Below are 19688 nucleotides of genomic sequence, written 5' to 3'. Positions count from 1 at the left end.
ATTTATATATATGTAGTGATCTGTAATGCTTTGTGGTTACTTAAAAATCTGTCTTTGAGTTTATTAGGAAACTGCTGTTTCTTTCCATTATTTAGTAATGTTCCTCCTCTCTCTGTTTTTCCACAGCGTGGTGTTAACACTGATAGTGGGAATGTCTGTAAGGAAGCTTCATTTGAAGGAATCAGTCAGTAAGTGAATGAGATGTCCTCAATTTTATCATGCATTGAATCAGACAAGAGTCAAATATGAGCGTCCTCAATTTTATCATGCATTGAATCAGACAAGAGTCAAATATGAGCGTTTTATCAGGCTCATATTTGATTAATTTTATCACTGCTTATTTAGGTTGCCAGAGGATGGAATGTGTGGGCAGAGGGAGTGTAATAATTTGAAATAGGATAGATATTCAGAAATGTCTAGAGAAAAGAAAATCAACTGATGCTCCTATTGAAAGAAGTGGAATAGGTAGAAGTGCTGACTGTTCAACGTTGGGGAGTGGGCAAACTCTGAAAGATGCACAAGGGAAGTGGGAGTAGACGTGCACTGGCAATATCACTTTTGACTACAAGTGACATGCTTGCTTCACTGGGGGCCAAGATATCTCTCATCACTGTGATATAAATGGAAACCACCTGGGGACTAGATGTGGCGTGTGGATTATAGTTTGTCTACCTCTACTTTAAATGTAAGACTTTCAGGAGAGCACTGGTTCTCACCCTAGTTCTTGAGGACCATCCGGCGAGTCAGGTTTTAAGGATATCCATGATGGAATATGGACTATATATTCACATAGGACAGAGGCAGCACCTGTCTTGTGCTTATTCATCATGGATACCCTGAAGACCAGACTGTCTTGGATAGTCTTTAAGGTCAAGGTTGAGAACCATCCCTGTAGAGGGTAGTTAATGCTTTGTTTATATGTATTCTTGGTATGTGGCAACTGTTCCTTCAGGTTGCGGTATCCTGAAAACCTGACTGGATGGGTGTGTACTGAGGACTAAGGTTGAGAACTCCTGATCTTTTTGTATGTTGTGTTTTAAAGATTTGTCGACCCTTGGTGCAGCCATCTTAAGTGAAACATGGCCATGTCAGAGTTCATATGATCACATTATTTTGAATGAATAAATGTTTATATTTTTAGAAAATAAAACAATTGTTTTGGCGCTTTGAATACACACTCTTGGCTAGGTTTATTAAGCAGCATTATGGGTGTGTTAGCATTTTAAATGCGCGTAAATGGTTTACACGTGTTAAACGCTAACGCGCCCATAGAAATGTATAGGCGTTAACGTTTAATGCGTCTTAAATTTACAGGCATGTTAAAAATGATAACGCACCTTAGTAAACATACCCCTCTGTGTTTTACTCTGTTCACTAAAAACTGTTTGACATAGGATCTTATTTCTTTTTATTATTATTATTTAATATTTATGTTCTGCCTCAATCTCTAAAGTTCTAGACAGTTTACAAATGGTATACGTAGGATAATCAAATACAATAAAATGTTCCTACTATATAAGCTCCATCCTCCTTTAGTTTATATGCTAAAAAATTTACAAAGTAAAATGTTTGTAAAAATTTCTATACGCAGAACTTAGGGGTCCTTTTACTAAGCAGTATAAAAATGGCCTTTTCCTTTTTTAATTTTTTTGTATTAATGGCCATGCACTAAAGTTTCCACTAGCATATGGCTTATTTGTCAAATTACTGCATGTGCACGTACTACCACCCATTTTATAGGCAGTAAGAGTTAATGCACTAACCAGTTAGCATGCAGTAATGTAGCAGTGTTAACTGGTTAGTGCAGGAATGCCTACTCTCTACCTCTTCAAAAACAAAAAGGTTAATTAATTTAGCACGTGGTTACTGCATACACATTTGGCAGTTACTGCAGGATGCCTGAGCGTGTCCTGTGTTAGACGCACATGAGTAAAAAGCCTCCTTAGTTTGTATGTGCAGTTCTAAAGGCGGCTCATTCCAAAAAGTGCTGACAGATATGAAAAGGTTTGAATGTGAATAGTTTAGTATTGACTACCATTAATACTTGGAAAATACAGTATTAAACGTTCTTTAAACAAGTAGTACAGTCCATCAGAGGAATTAAAATCAGATGTTCAATATATGTTGGAGCAAACCTATGAAACACTTAAAGACTAAATAACCTAGGTTAAATAACACCACGCACCTCTACCAATAACCAGTGTAATTTCTGTATTAAAAAATCTCTTAATGTGGCACAAAAGGTGCACAACCGTATTTTTTTTGTACAGTTTCTAAACATACTTTATGTAGAATAAAATGTTTAAATATATTACTGTAATCAATTGTAGAGAAATCAGAAGCTTGTGCTAGGTGTATGCAAATTTTGTTCTGTGTGTTTGTCCACTCCAGTAGTTTATCACATTAATGAAGTATAGTACAAGCCATTCTCATGTACCGTATTTTTCGGACTATAAGACGCACTTTTTTCCCCCAAAATTTGGGAGGAAAATGGGGGGTCTTATAGTCCGAAGGTAGCGTTTTTGGACCTCCGTCCCGTACTTACACGATTCCATGTTCCCTGGTGGTCTAGTGACGTCGGGGCAGGAAAGAGCCCCCTCTTTTCTGCCCATCGCGCTGCTCTCCGTGCTCCTCAATGCTTTCTGACGGTCTCGGCGATATTCAAAATGGCCGCCGAGATTCTCGGCGGCCATTTTGAATCTCGCCGAGGGGGCTCTTTCCTGCCCCGACGTCACTAGACCACCAGGGAACATGGAATCGTGTAAGTACGGGACGGAGGTCCAAAACTCGGACAAGACGCACCGGAGCACCTAGGTTTTAGAGGAGGGAAAAAGGAAAATTTTTTTTTTCCTATTTCCCTCCTCTAAAACCTAGGTGCGTCTTATGGTCCGGTGCGTCTTATAGTCCGAAAAATACGGTATAACTTTCTTTTTCCTTGGTGACTTAAAATTCATTGGGATTGAGAGCTCAGTTAGTAAAGGTTTTATGCCTTGTATTTTACAAAAATCACTAAAATGAGTAGATTGGGTTGATTGATCTCCTTTTGTATGAAAAAAACATTAGTGCTACTCTTCAATAAACAGAAAAAAACCAAAACCCTTTAATCTACTTTCTGCAGCATCACTTTTTTTTTTTTTCATGGACATTCCCACCGTTTCACATCTAATGAAAATATCACATTCTTTCTCGTCGTCATCTGTGATGCTGTAAGATGCTTTTATAATCCCGATTCTAATGCTGCAGTAAAGTGTTGATACCTATTTGAGTAGATGGTCTCTTATCTTTGCTTATCCATTTTGAATTTTTTTATCATTGCTCATTTCTGCTGCAAAGCATCGTCTGTCATCTTTTTATCACTAGTGTCTGATCAGCAGGATGCATCATCTGTACTATTAAGAGGAAAAAGGAAGACTTTGTTCTTCAACAGAATGTAATTTTATCTTATTTTGGTGAATGCAGACTCATTTTTGTAGTGTCACCTGACCTATCAGATTTTTTTTCTGCATTACTTTTTCAGTAACATGATCAGATACATAACCTGAGTAAAAATAACAATATTTTAGTTAAAAGAAAGTCTTGTTAATTTCTTCATTTAAATATTGTTTTTATTAATATTTTGTTGCATGGATTTCAATCATTTGAACTAAGATGAAGTTTGGCAATGCCCAACACACACGGTAAACTAGCAATGAACAAATTTGCCTTAGCAACAGTGTTCCCTCTAAGCAGAACGCATAAGCGATTGCTCATACATTTTAGGAGCGTCGCTCACAAGTTTTCATGGTTGCTCACAAAAATGTTTTTTTTTGTGTTATACAGAAATTCGTTGGTTTTTAAAACTTGGTGCTTACACACACAAAAAGAATTTGCACACACCAGGCCACTCCTTAGAGGAAACATTGCTTAGCACCCTACTCCATACCAGTGAGCGCTCCCTTACATAGGCACCAGCTTGGTCCTAGCCCTGCGTTGCACCAGCAACACACCTTGTTCTCCACAAGATTGCAGCTGTGCTACAGGGCCAGCCAGACAAGGGGTATTTCTAGAGCCTATACTCATGCCTGTCTCGAGGTTGTCTCAAAAAGCAACCTTTGGTCCTACATGTAGCAGGAAAGAAGATGGCTAGATGCTGTAAGGAGACACCTTTTGACGTAAGAGAGATGAAGATCGTGAGAATATGATGTAAGTAGTGAAAAGGTGAGAGTGAGGGCAATAATTATATTTTTTATTTACAAAATTTTCTTAACTGCCTTTCAAACCTAGGTTAATCAAGGCAGGTTACAATTAATATTTAAGTTAGAGCTGTACCGACTAGTGCATTTTACTATTCGGCCGAATAGGAATAATGAAAAATATTATTCGTCTGAATGCCAAGTATAATAATGGTCATTGAGCTTTAACATAACAAATAATAAAAGAAACAATGTGAAATTAGAGATTGTTTATTTCAGTAGGATTTAGCACAGTAGAGCCCTGGAATATTCGTATTTGAATTGTCAATCGCTATTTGGTTGAATACAAAGTATTTGGGGCACTATTTGGGGCTGAATCGAATACGAATATTCAGTACAGCCCTAAATATTATGAATGTAAATAATGGAAGTAGTATATTATACAACCACATTAAAATATATGTAAACTGGAGAGAGACAATTCTACACTATAATAGGTAAAAAGTGGAGGAGTGGCCTAGTGGTTAGGGTGGTGGACTTTGGTCCTGGGGAACTGAGGAACTGAGTTTGATTCCCACTTCAGGCACAGGCAGCTCCTTGTGACTCTGGGCAAGTCACTTAACCCTCCATTGCCCCAGGTACAAATAAGTGCCTGTATACAATATGTAAGCCGCATTGAGCCTGCCATGAGTGGGAAAGCGCGGGGTACAAATGTAACAAAAAAAAAAAAGAGGGAGACAGGAGCATCTATTCTGTCCATCCACAGGCCTCATGGGCTTCTGTCACAAGATCAAATTGAGAAAGCTAATTCGTATTCTTATGTTTTTAAGATCCTTTTTGAAATGGGAAAGAGAGTGCTCCTCATGTAAATTTAAGTGTATTGTATTCCATGCAGCAGGCACCAGATAAAGTGAATGTGGAGTGGCATGTGACCTCAAATTTAAAGGATGCTTACATTCACATCCCAGGTCATGGCTAGGGACACATAATTTCCAGTACCGTATGTTGCCTATTGGCCTCAGACCGGCTCCTAGGGTCTTCACCAAGTGTCTTGCAGTAGTCACAGTGTTGCTCTGCAGACTGGGAGTCCATGTGTCCCCCTATCTGGACGATTGGCTGGTGAAGAGCATGTCAAAGGATTGTGCTCAGGAGTCTGTGAGATCTATTCGGATGTTAGAGCTACTAGGGTTCATTTTAAACTACCCCAACTCCCATCTTCATCCCATTCAATAATTGGAGTTCATGGGAGCCATGCTAGACATTCAGCGGGTGCAGGCTTTTCTCCCTCTGTCGAGGACAGACACTCTTGTCTCTCTTGCCACTCAGGTCCGAGCCAGCCAGCAGATCACGCATTCACATCTTATTACTGCCTTGAGCAGAGTACCCGACATGATAGTTTGTTTGTACAGACAGTGCTGCAGAATTTGTTTGAGGTCTAGAATTCAGCTCCACCCCATTAGGCCTGTTTTATTCTGTTCCAGTCTGCACTCTCACACAATTGTGTATAATTTCAGGTTAATTAGTATTTCGACCTTGCCATTGCAAGGTCAAATTGGCCAGTTGTGGTTGTTTTCAGTGAGCCTGGGAGCTACGGATTTCCACATGTGAGAATATGGCCTGCTTGTTCTTGGAGAATGCGAAGATACTTAACCTGTAGCAGGTATTCTCTGAGAACAGCAGGCCATTCATTCTTACATACTCTTCCTTCTCCCCTCGTAGATGACTCCATGCTATAGTATTGTACTGCTGGTCCCGTGCACTTGCAGTGGGCATGAAGGCACTTGCACATTCACAGTGGGAAGCTGCATGTGCTCTTAAAGCAATGTTAGCTTTTTTTAATGCTCTGCACTGGGCAACATAGATGACATCACCCGCTGTCCTCCGAGAATACCTGCTACAGGTAAGTATCTTCGCTTCAGGTGCCAACCTCCGGATCTTATGCAGATTCTGCCTGATAGTCAATTGGAATATGCATAAGACATTTAAGTGGATCCCAGCTGAATATTTGCTGGGACCTGCATGAAAAATTCTGGCAAGGTACCAACCTTATTCCCCCCCCCCCCCTTTAAGATGTCCCATTCCACCCACCCAAAGATCTAAGCTGGTCCAAGCCCCCCACCCCCACTCCATGTCTACCTTTGTGCATCCCTGGTGGTCTAGAGTGGAATGAGCACCTGCCCAGTGCAGCCTGCTCTTCAAAAATATATAGGAAGTACTTGCAACTTAAATGTGGTAATGAATGAATGGCTCCCTCTCTAAGGCAGGTCTACCTGTGAGTATAGGTAAAAGGGTGCCTGTTAGAAACTACCTGATGGGCTGAGGGGTAGGTGGGAATGAGAATCCCTGCTGGAGAAAGGCGGCTACAGAGGGCAACTAAGTTCTTGCTTCTTGCTTCAGATGTTTACTTTGCCTGTTCACCACTACCACTGTTCTAACATTATTTTTGAAACCATTTCCTACCGATTGTAAGAAACATGTTGATAAAAGAATTGATTGGATTTGATAGATGTGCTTCAGCCAGATTGGAGCAAGCTTGAGAGGTTTGTTGTGTTACTTCTGAAAATGAAAAATGTATTATGTTACCTTCTGTACCGGAATACAAGTAGATTTCCAGAAAGTTAAGGAACTTGATGCGGGCTAGGTAGGTTTTTATTTCGCTCAATGTTTTGGAGTTTATTATTTTAATTTAAAACACATAAAATGCTAAGTTAGAATTTTAATCCTGTTTGGTCATTGTTTTATGCATTTGGCATGTGGATGTCATGGTGTTTGCCCATTAGTTTTTTCTTTTTTTTGTATTGTAGATTCCATGTGAATAATACCATTCTTCACCCAGAAATCGTGGAATGGTAAGTTGCTGTTGACATCATTTTAGTTGTTAGCCTTCCAATCTGGTTTGGTTTCTTGTTGCTAACAAATTGCTGTACTTTTGACTCCCAACTACTTCCTTTGAAATCTGCTCCCTCTTATGGTTTTCATTAAGATTCATAACAGAACATAAATGACATGCATTTTGTAGAGAAATCTGTGCATTAAAGAGTTCTCTGCTAGCTTAGGCTGCTTTCTTTTTATGGTTTTCCTTGTATCTGAGTAGATAACATTGAGGCCTATACTCAACTGGTTTAGACTCCTAACTTTGAGAGAGAGGCTTCTAAGTTGTTCTACTATGAAAACTTACTACGACTGGGGGCCCCGGTGCACAAAGGGAGCCATCAAATATGGCTGTCTTGGTAAAAGTTTGCGAGTCACAAACAGCGATTGATGCCCAAAGGGGTTCATATGCAAATGAACTGCATGGATCCCTTTTGTGCATCGGTCGCTGTTTGCAACTCTGAGCTGTGAAATGCATTTGACAGCTCCTGATGCAAACCTGACTCCCTCTCCTGCACCCCAAGGAGCAAATGCCTGGTGGTCCAGGGGACCCCCTCACCCCCTCCCACGCTCCCAGTGCAAGCAATCCCTGGTGGTCCAGTGGACCCCCTGATCTCCCCCTCCCCTGAAGCAAGAATGACCCTGGTGTTTGTGCCCCTCCTCAAGGTGCTTAGCCCCACCCAGCCCATCCCAGGATGCACGGGCTGGGTGCCACCATTTTGTGCAGGGCGGGCTCTGAGGGTGGGAGGTGTTGCTTCTGCCCTCATGCCTCCATCTTTTTCTAGGTATGGAGAGGGGAGGAGGAGGAAGTTACTAGACCACTAGGGCCATTGTCGCCTTTGGGGTGGGAGTTGGTTTGGGGTCACTAGATCACCAAGGACATTCTTGCTTGGGGGAGCAGGTTTGGGGGGGGGGGGGGGTCCACTGGACCACCAGGGATTGCTTGTGTGCGGGGGGGGGGGGGGGGGGGATCCGGGAAGGGAGGTTTGGGGCCCACCAGACCACCGTGGATTTGTTACCTGGGGAGTTGGTGTGGTTGGGCTCCACTGGACCACCAGGGAATTTTAACGATTCGGGATGGTCACTGGGGTGGGGTCTAGAGCAGCTGTAAAATTAGCTCATTACAGCTAGGTGCTCTGGAGAGGTGTATCACCCAGAATGCTCATTAGAATACATTTGCATGGGTTTCTCAGTGGCTGGTAAAGGCACACGTTAGAGCCACAGAAAACCCCTTTGAGCATTACAAGCTAAATAACATTTGCTTTAGACTGGCTAGAACCAGTCTAAAGCAAACGTTCCCAGCACTGTAAGCTTTGTGCATCAGGGCCTGGGTGTCTAAATTTATACTTTGTTTCGCTAACAAGTGAGTGATAATAGGGATGAATTAGGATGCAAATAAAATGTGGGGAGCTTAGCACTGATTTTTAGCACTGGGCACCCAAATTAGGCTCCTAAATTTAGTGTAGTAGCAGCCTAGTGGTTAGTGCAGCGGACTTTGATCCAGGGGAACTAGGTTTGATTCCCACTGCAGCTTAACCCTGCATTGCCCCAGGTACAAATAAGCACCGGTGTGTGATATGTAAACCTCTTTGAATGCAGTTTCAGAAACCACAGAAAGGTAGTATATCAAGTCCTATTCCCTTTCCCCCTTTCCCTTTCAAATAGAGGATCTTGTTCTTCCCCCAGTGCAGAGAGTAGTTTATTGTATGGAGGGCTTTCTTTGACAGTTTTTGCACAGACCATTTTTGTTTTTACAAGAGGTCATATATTTTACTTTTCTGGTGCTTTCCCCAGTATGGGCCCATCATAACTGCCCTAAATCCACTGGCATTCCAATCCTCCTGACCTCTCTTAGATATGGAAAGACTATAGAGTAAAGGAGCCATAGACAAGGGGTAGGCAACTCCGGTCCTCGAGAGCCGCAGGCAGGTCAGGTTTTCAGGATATCCACAATGAATATGCAGGAGATAGTTTTGCATACCATGGAGGCAGTGTATGCAAATCAAGTTCATGCATATTCATTGTGGATATCCTGAAAACCTGACCTGCCTGCGGCTCTCGAGGACTGGAATTGCCTACCCCTGCCATAGATAAAGAGAAAACAAATCAAATGCTCATCATCACTAAAAACATATCATCACTCTGAGCTGGCTAGTCTGTTGCAATGATGCATGAATACTCTTTGATTCAGAATGGATGATGTGTTAGAGGCCATGGTGGGTAGGTGATCGTGGGCTGCTGGAGGGGCTCTCTGTGCTTTGTTTGCAAGACTGATCTAGTCTTATTTTGCAGTGCTTGATTCTTTACTGTTAGTTTTATATGCAGTTATGGTCAAGCTTTCATTGTAAATTATTAAGAAACTTCAGCCAACTTGCAACCTGCGGCATTTTACTTTTTTTTACTTTTCATAAAGATTTGAAAAAATAATAGAAAAGAAAACCAACAATACCAATCAAAAATAATCATAAAAAAAACCCATAAGCATTGAACTCATATAATTTGGGAAGGAAGTAGAATAAAATAATGAAAATAAGAAAAGCAATGAGGTCCTGCATCAGTTTACTGTAATTAATTTGTGATGGTTTTCATACTGGCTTCTGAAACCGGAATCAGAATGCAGTGGCCAGTCAACTTATTTAAGGTTGCGACGTGAGGGCTGGAGGCAGTACGTAAATCAGATTCTTTAGCTATCATGACTTGTTTTCTCATTCACCTGTCACTAGGGGTAATCCGTGCCCCAGCGCAAGAGATGTCTCCTCCTCAGATGGGATAACCCAGCTTCATGGGAGCTTATTTCCAGCATGATGTGCAGGTTCCCCTTCAGAGCAGGCAACTCCTGCCTGTTCTTTCTGATGGCCCTGGCTCTAATCACTACACAGTGCTGTCAGACCCTTGAATGTATTGTTCTTAAGTGAAGGCATGTGTGAATTATTTAGTTTCCAGAGCAATGTAAAAGCCATTTTTGTTCCTATTTTTGTATGCAGTGGAAACCAGTGTTTTATGTTCCTCATTTCTTGTTAGCCTGGGAAGCCCTCTGCTGTGCATTATTCATTGTTAGAATGAATTTAATTCCACCTCTCTATAAATTTCTCTCTATTATTCAGTGAATTGTTTTAAAAAATTTGACAGCTTGAAGGTCATGTTCAACATCGGGAATTAAATAAGTAGTGGTGGACACTTGGCCGCTGTTTCTGTATAATGCAGGAGCATACATAACCTGCTGTGTAGAATTGAATAGGCTGGAAGGGAAAGGGCATGTTAGCCTTTTATACCCTAGGAAGCAGATGGAACTTGAATTCCAAAAGTTTTTTGATGTACTTCTCGTAGGACAAAGATGCTAGTTTGGCTGGGATTAATCCTGTACATCTTTCCTTTTTTTTTTTTTTGTCAGTATTTTTATTGATTTTAAAGCAGTATAACAGTGAACAAGTCAGTGTAACAGTAGACACATTTCAAAAAGCGGGAGGGGGGAAGCAGAAAGAAAAACTTCTCAGCAGGCATTTGTAAAGTAGAACAATAACAAAGACCACTTCTCCTTATAGGAAATATATCGACATGACCTTTTAGCTAGAAATACTTCATATTTATAAGTCTGAAATACTAAATTCCACCAATCCTGATGTGTGGCTTGACTCCTCCTCAGATGGGATAACCCCGAAGCCGTGTCGAACCGGACCCCCAAATTCTCGAGAGACTGAGAGGGAGGCCAGGTGACTTTTGGGCATATTGACTACTCAGCCCAGAGTCAGAAGAACTGTAACAGCTCTGGCTGTGGCAAGTCGGCTTTCGTCTGCCGAATCCACTCTTTCCTTTGTTCATCTACCCAATGATTAAGAAAATTCCAGGATATTTTGGCTGAATTATTTGAATAGTCCAGTCCCTTCGGAGTTGCATTTCAATTGGTTTTGCTCTATAACACTGTCATTTCAACCTTAAATGCAACATTGCCCCTTCCATAGAGCGGTCCAACATGTGATACATTTTCCTAGCCCAGCCCTGAGCTTTTAAAGACCACAGGTTCTCTGTTCTGTATGTTTAAAGCAGCACTTTAGTTCTGCTGCCCACAATGCTTCTGTGTTCCCATCATAGGCAAGGTTAAATTGACATAGTAAATAGGCCATTAGTTTACTAAAGAAGCATTAGTGCTAATACACATGGCCCTCTATGTTGGAGCTTACTACATTTTAAACAAATGTTTAATGTGCGTTAATGAGATTATGGTAATGCTAACAAGCAGATTTTTCTATTAATGCACATTGGGGGTAATTTTTGGAAGTGATTTGAACGTGCAGAACAGCATTTGTCTGTGCATATATGTGACTTCCTTTAGACACTTTTATAAAATTACCCTGTTTAAATGAGTCTCTAAAATGGAAAAATTGTGCAAATTGATCCATTAAATGTAATATAACTTGTGTTGTGATGAGTATCTAAGTTAATGCAGTTTGTTAATGTTTAGCCAGGAATTGAGAAAATGTCATGCGGGGGATCATTGTTCTCTCTGTTGTTCTTGTACCTTAGACCTGGCACCCAGCTAGAGCTCAGGTGCACAGCACAGAGTAATCACTATTTCTGCTGGCTTTTTCCTGGTTTCCCAGCTACTTAAACATGAATCATAGTTTATGTTCTATAAGGTCAAGCCCCTAGAAGAGACTGCCTCCTTGATGCAATATTACAGAATGGGAGCAGTGTAGAATTATAGTATGTTTTCCAAATGCACTGGCTTTCTTTGTGCAATCTGGTGTGCTATTTTGGGTTTCGTCCAGCTACCATGCATCCAAGTAACTGCATTTATCATGAACTGTGTTAAGTCAGACTCGGGTGGTTTAATTGGGCAGCTGTATAATGTTTGTGCTTCCTCATCACATTACATGCCTCTGCATTTTATTCTTGTCATTATGGCACATCTTGTGGTATGCAAGTGGAGATGGAAAGAGTTCTTGGAGCTTTATAGATGCGGCTGATGAATTCTTGCTCAGCATGGACTAAGCGAGCATAGCAACTGCATAAACTTGGATAATGATGCAGCGTTTGGGTCTGTGTTTGCTCTTTCTTCTATATATTCCCGGATTTGCTTATGCTGTGTAGAAGGAGGCCGGTAGAGAATTGTTAATATTCCTGGTGCATGCAAATTGCGTTCCTTGTGTAGAATTAGTTCTTCATAATGAGTCATTTTTATTTTGTGTTTTGCATCTCGGTGACAGAAAATGAACTCTTTCCACAAGTGTATTTGAAATGGTTACTGTATGGGAATTCTTTCCTTTAGGTGAACCACATTTTTTGGTTTTACAGCCCTCGCACGTGCACATATCATCTTCAGCACTGTTCAGCAGTTTTTGAATATTCTAGGGCCCTTGAGGTTATTTGATTATGTGGCTCAGCTTTCATGAAAGATATAAAATTTTGCTGAGCGCATTGCAACAGTATTAAAAATGATATGATTATAGAGAATGCTGTGTTCTTAAATATTGGTATTGTAGCACTCACAAGTCCAATATTACAACTGAGCGTGCTGTGCATTGTCGGGAAAGGACACAGCTGATCTGTTTCCATTATTCAACATAATTTCTTTTTATTGTGCTTTTCTTTGTATAAGGGTAGGAACTGTATATTACTTCAGAACCTAGAATGAGGCCATCTTTTGAGTTGTTGGCCTAGCTCTGAATTGTAAACTCTCAAGGGTAACGAATAAAAATTTGTCTAATTGGAATCTGTTCTTAACATTATCTGATTTGTCAGTATATTTGATTTAAACACAGGTTACAAAACAGGCATTTAGTTAAGTTTACTATTTTTTTTAAAGTAGCCCTTTCTAAACCTTTTACCAAGTATGGACCCCCATTTTAACACTTAAAAAATCAGGTGACCCCAGATGAGGATCTAAACAGATTAGCAGATCACCCCCCTCCTCCCCCCGTATCCACTTAATCCTGTTCCACTTAACTAATACATAAAGGCAGTACCTGTGTCATGTGCGCTTTTATAACCCAGTAAACTGCATGTGCTTCCAGTCTGACAGGAAGACATAAGAGGAAGAGGCAGGGTCCCTGAGTGTTTACTAACTCACAGGCAGTGGCGTAGGAAGGGGGGAGGGGCGGTCCGCCCCGGGTGCACACCGCTGGGGGGGGGGAGGGTGTCGGCTCCGCTGGTTCACTGCTTTCTTTGTCCCGGAACAGGTTACTTCCTGTTCCGGGGCAAAGAGAGCAGGGAACCAGCGGAGCCGACGCAGCTCCCAGCGACGTGCACTTGGGCCGAGCAGCCCGCCCGCCCTCTTTGGTAAGAATGCATTCGGGGGGGGGGGGGGGGGGGGGGTGCGCAGCGACGAACCGCCCCGGGTGTCAGCTGCCCTCGCTAGGGCACTGCTCACAGGCAATATGATGACAAACCAATAGAACATTGGTCAAAGTGAAGATTCAGGGAGAGGGGGACCACCCATGTATCTGAGATCCCATTTGCTGCTGATGACTCTCTTTGGGATTCTGATCCACAGTTTGGAACCAGGGTTAGCATGGTGTAACAAAACTGAGAGGTAGGTGGCACCTTATAGATTAACCAGTTTATTGAGGAGCTTTTGAGGGTCAGGACATGGGTACATACAGGGAAGATGCATGGAGGAGGGAGAGGGATACAAAGAAAGTATTGGAACACGCAGGGCAGGGTTTGGAAAGAGAGAGATAATGACTGCACAGTTCAGTTAACTGCAGGACAAAGGCAGACCAATAACAAGGAAACAATACAAGCATCAAACTTTGTTATAACACTTGGAGAGAGTTGCCCAACATGGCCATATTTTGCCCATATAAGGGCTGCACCAGGTGTACATTACCAAATAAATATGATAACGGCAGCCAAGAAAGCAAATAGAATGTTAGGAATTATTAGGAAAGAATGGAAAACAAAAATGAGGACTCAATAATTCCTTTGTATTTCTTCATCTTTCAACCGCACCTAGAATACTGTGTTCAGTTCTGGTCACTGCATCTCAAAAAAGATATAGCGGAATTAGAAAAGATAAAGAGAAGGGCGACAAAATTGATAAAGGGGATGGGACGACTTCCCTATAAGGAATGACTAAAGCGGATAGGGCTCTTCAGCTTGGAGAAAAGATGGCTGAGGGGAGAGGTCTATAAAATAATGACTGAAGTGTAACGGGTAGACGTGAATTGCCTGTTTACTCTTTCCAAAAGTACTAGGGCTAGGGGGCATACAATGAAGCTACAAAGTAGTAAATTTAAAATAAATCTGAGAAAATATTTCTTCACTCAACGTATAATTAAACTCTGGAATTTGTTGCCAGAGAATGAGATAAAAGCAGTTAGCTTAGCGAGGTTTAAAAAAAGGTTTGGATAACTTCTTAAAAGAAAAGTTCATAAGCCATTATTAAGATGGACTTGGGGAAAATCCACTGCTTATTTCTAGGATAAGCAGCATAAAGTGTATTGTACTGTTTTGGGATCTTGCAAGTTACTTGTTACCTGGATTGACAACTGTTGGAAACAGGATGCTGGGCTTGATGGACCTTCAGTCTGTCCCAGTATAGCAACGCTTTTGTTTTTATGTTCTAACATAGAAAGATACAATTCAAAACAAATGAAAACCAAAATAAATTGAGGTAATAAAATTTAGTAAACTTAAAAAAAAATAACTAGATAAAATGATAAAAACATATATCTTAAATCATTGTTCAAACAATCCATGTAAAATGATGAAAAAAATAAGCAGTACTAGTGGTAAAGATGAGGATGATATTGGCACATACCAGGAAGGAATAAAAGCACAATAGTTCCTTCAGGTCAAAACATTTAGTCCATATGAATCAAAATCAGTAAAAGAACAGCTGAAAGGAAAATAAGTGAAATCTCCCTTCAGGCATAGGTATTGTAGCAAGAGTAACTGTCATTCTTTTTAACAAGTTTATATTCACTTACATGAAGGTCAAAAGTACTTGCTGAAAATGTCCAAATCAAAAATGGAGAAACAACTTGAATATATATATATAAAGCGTATATATTCCCCCAAATCCTAAAAGGTCTTAAACATTATACGCTTGCACATTATACTCTTGCTTTCTTTAGTGTTAAAAGGGATGAATTTTATTAAGCTGATACTGTGGGGAAAAATAGCTCATATTAAAAAAAATCATTTCAAAATAGTTTTTAAAAAATAATACACTGCAACACATTCCAATCTGAACCGCATTGAAATTGCCATTCAAAACGCCTAAATGGTAAATGTTAATACTAAAGGAAAACAAAAAGAGGAGGTTGACAATGTCCTCACGAGAAAGTGAGCGTCAACCAGAACAAATTGAGGCAAATAGAAGGAGGATTAAAAATATAATAGGTTAAGGTTTAAATTCTGTTTGGTGTTGATGAAGGGTAGCCTTTGATCCAGAAGGTGTCCGAATCCTTTGCTTTAAAAATCTCCCTGCCTTCAAAATTAAGAGAACACACAATAAAACATTTTGGATAGTGGAGATTAATGCTCTATTAAATATACATGTAATTAAAAAATACAGTATTTAAATGACGTTGTAAAAATGCACATATTTATAATTGCCATTCAAAGGAGTATGCATATGTTCAAATCGGGGACAGAAAAATGAAATAATATAATGTTGATGCGATATTGTTGATTAAACTCTACTGCATTCAGCAACGTATAGCTGATGGGTCTTAAAGAGATGTCAAAATCAAAATAATGGAGTAATAACACATGAATTGTTAAAGATATTCTGTAATAATACCTAAAAGTGCACACCTAGTTGTGGGGAAGTGACGAGCGATAAAGTGCAGACTAAATCCAAATAATGGGTTTTTGTGCCAGACATATGAAGCGTAACTGTAACTACATTTAGACGCATCAGTGTTGATGCGATGAGAAAATGCATGTGTCAAAAAAAAAAAAAGCTATTGATTGTGAAAAACATAATTTTTGCTTAGAGGCAAAAATGGTGGTTGCTTAAAACACAGACGGAATTAAATGGAGGCGTTACCTCAAGAATGTAATTAACTATGTATGAATCATTAAGAATGTTTCGTTGCAATGCCTGGATGTGCATACTAAATTATAAGAAGTAATGGACAATGCAATGCTAGCTTAATTCAAATTTGTGTTTGGATACAATTGGAATACAAAGTTGTAAGAAAGTAACAGTTCAATGCTAGCTTAATTCAAGCATCTAAGGCAAAGCTGTAATTACATTTAAACACATCCATATTAGTGCCAGAAAACATACATCAATAGTAAATGAACTGTGAGTCATAAAGCAAATTGCAAATGCCTAAATGTGAAAATGACCTTTATAGAATAGCTCTCGGCACTTAAATTTTTCTGCGCATCAAAAAGCAGTTGCAGTCAAAGGAAAGCAAAGGTCCTGATGGATACACAAACTCAAAAGAACTGTCAACACATACTTTTACATACAGAAAATTTTAATATATAAAAATATGTCCAGTCATAATTATTTTGTTGTAGCGTGATAATGATTGCGAGTTTAATTATAACAGTTTTGGAAGGGGAGGAGCCAGTGAGCTTAGGTTAATTGAGATTGTCAAGGGTGTAAGCCTGAAGGATCTTCTAGGGCGTCCAGTAGTCTTGCACCAGCTGTGAGCATGTCTACCTTACAAGTGTGTGCTGGATACACCTCACATACTTTCAGGCATGACCTAATTTTATAAGAGGCCATTTACAAGTGTATTTCAGCATTTTTTGTGCATAAATGATTTATAAATTTACTTTTCAAACGTTTTTAGTGTTCTCTGAGAATAAGTAGGCCACATTATTTCCACCTGTGGGTGATGTCATCCAATGGAGCCCTTGTGTGGATGCTGATTTGCTAGCACTAAAGTTCTAGCAGCATCCCACCAAGCTTGGGTTGGTGCCTTCCTGCCCGATGGTCGAGCACGGGTCCCTCAGTCTGTCTTTTTCTGCGGAGCTGAGAGGACACATTTGTGTGGTACTCTCCTCACACTGTGTTCGTTTCGCTTTCGGGAGTGCCTTTGTATGTGGATAATTCTTCCTTTTTTAAAAAATTTATATTCCTTTATAGTTCTTCTAGATTTTTTTCTGCATTTCTTGTTTCCTTTATTTTTCATAAGTACATAAGTGTTGGCTATTGGGACAGACCGAAGGTCCGTCAAGCCCAGCATCCTGTTTCCAACAGTGGCCAATCAAGGTTACAAGCACCTTGCAAGATCCCAAAACAGTACAATACATTTTATGCTGTTAGGATGCAACCCTGACCTCAATTTGAATTTTTGCCCTTTTTTTTTTCTTCAAGATTGAGGAGTTTAATTTAGCCGAGATTCTTTTTCAACGTCTAAGAGGGGACCCCCAGTGGCTTCAAGTGGTGCTTCAATGTATCTGTGTTATTTCATTCATGGACGGACCCACACAACTGGTGCATTGGGTGCCTTGGGCCAAATCATGACCCCTCAGTTTGTGATCTTTGCCTTAATATGCAGGCTAGAACACAGAGAGTGTAACTGGCTCAATAGGCGTAACTTTTAGGCTGTTTGAAGGCTGGACCCTTGTCTTCGTCATCGGCGGCATCAACCTCAGTGGCTGCTTCAACACCAGTTAAAACTGGGAGTACACTGGCATCGAGTGGGTCTTAACCTGCCTCAACACTGGGTGCTGTTAGCAGGCCCCGGGACCGTTCAGCATCGGACCGACGCTCGGATTCAGCGTTCTCGCCTTCGGCATCAGGGGATCGAACCTCTATGCATCAGGGGAAGCCCAAGAAGCATAAGCATTCTGTATACTAGTGTACATAGCTTGAATGTTAGTTGTGCTTTTACTGGGAGCCATTGTAATGCTCGGAGTAGTGGGGTGGCTGTGTCAAAGCGGGATTTGCTGTAAATCAGCCAAGTGGCAGTGTTTTATGCCGTTTGTAGTTTTTTCAGGGTCTTTTCTTTGCATCCAGCATAGATCAAGCATCGATCCCCCTTGATGCACAGTGCTTGGAGCACCAGGGCATCGGATACTCATACCTGAGAAGCGCCGGCATCAAGAGGAGCACTTCCACCTCTGTAGAACTGATGCCGATGCACCAGTTAGTGAGCAGCCAGGTCCCTGCCACCGGTTTGCAGACTGCCTCTGCCCCAGCTCCCATGCCTATGCCTTTACCAATGGCTGCCCTAAAAGAGCGGTTCCGGAGCATGCTTCAAGAAGAGCTGGCACAGTTGCTGCAGGGCACTCATGCTTTGGCATCGAGGGCACTTATGCCCTCAGCAGAGCAGCCCCAGGTCCTCTTTGAGGATCCATCGATACCAGTGCTCAGATCCGAGTGCTGGAGCTGAGACCTGAGCAGGCAGTACCCCCTCTGACATCAGGGGACGAAACTTTCATGGAGTCTGAGGGAAGGGCTGCATCTCAGTGCACCTCAGAGCGTGGATGCCATTCCACTAGATTAAGGCTGGTTCAGAACCAGTCTCTTGATCCTCAAGAGGAAGAGGAGTCTGACTGGGACCACTGATGGGAATTGGGTGCAGAGCCACATTACTTCTCTGAAGAGGAATCATGGAATACCATCTGATCCCTCATCTCAAAAGAAACAAAAATCTCCTCCAGAGGCACTCTTTCACTGGTTTTGTATTTATTTATTTAATACATTTATATCCCACATTTTCCCACCAATTGCAGGCTCAATGTGGCTTACACAATCTGTAGAAAAGGCTACAGTGCATGAAGTACAATTATACAGTTTAAAAGTAAGATAGTAAACAACATTTGAAACAACAATATATAAAGAGAAGAAGATAATTAGTGTCTTTGAATCTTTGTTTGACTAGAAGTTAATTTGAATTATGTTGAGGCATTAATGACCTCCAAATTGCCCACTGAGATAATCTTATATCAGCTCTCAGCACAAGCAAGTACTTATACAGAAAATCTCCACCCTTCTACAGGCCCGAGTGGTCGAACCCGTGCAACCAGGGGAAGAAGGGCGGGGGTTCTAATACAGGTACTTCCCTGTGATCAAGAAAATGGGGTATTCCGGCCTATCCTAGACCTAAGGATCCTGAACAAATTTCTGGTATAAAGTTCAGGATGATTTCCTTCTGTCTCTCATTCAAGAAAAAGATTGTCTATTCTGTCTGGATTTAAAGGATGCCTATACCTACATTCCAATACTTCCCAGTCACAGGAGGTATCTCCAGTGGCGTTACTAGGGTGGCTGACACTCAGTGCAGAGCCCCCCTCCCCCGGGTGCATTTTTACCTGCTGGGGGGGGAGGGGCTGCCGCGCGCTTGTCGACTTAGCTAATTCCATGCTCCCTCTGCCCCGGAACAGGAAGTAACCTGTTCCGGGGCAGAGAGAGCAAGGAACGATCGGAGACGACAGGCGCGCGGCACCCCCCCAGCGGCGTGCACCCGGGGCAGACCGCCCCCCCCCCCTTGGTACGCCACTGGGTATCTCAGATTTCGAGTAGGGAAATACCACTTCCAGTGTTGTGTCCTGCCATTTGGCCTAGCATCTGCCCCCAGAGTTTTCACCAAGTGCCTGGCAGTAGTCACAATATATCTATGCAGACTGGGAGTGTATGTGTTTCCTTATCTGGATGGTTGCCTGGTCAAGAACACAACTCAGTTTGGGGGCAAACGAGTCAATGCGGATGACTATTCAGGTGTTAGAACTATT

General features: G+C 41.4%; 1 protein-coding gene across 1 annotated transcript in view; it reads left to right on the top strand.

Moving 5' to 3' along the window:
• PEPD (peptidase D) overlaps positions 1 to 19688 on the top strand; it is a 422604-nt gene that overhangs the window by 91758 nt on the left and 311158 nt on the right. Inside the window, exons 6-7 of the mRNA XM_030204435.1 lie at positions 127 to 188; positions 6977 to 7021. Coding sequence (XP_030060295.1) covers positions 127 to 188; positions 6977 to 7021 — 107 coding nt within the window. The remainder of the gene's footprint in view (positions 1 to 126; positions 189 to 6976; positions 7022 to 19688) is intronic.

This window comes from Microcaecilia unicolor, chromosome 5 (genome assembly GCF_901765095.1).
Source record: "Microcaecilia unicolor chromosome 5, aMicUni1.1, whole genome shotgun sequence".
In the NCBI taxonomy this organism is placed as follows: Eukaryota; Metazoa; Chordata; class Amphibia; order Gymnophiona; family Siphonopidae; genus Microcaecilia; species Microcaecilia unicolor.
Note: the sequence above shows the minus strand (reverse complement) of the source record. Positions and strands in the feature narration are given on the sequence as shown.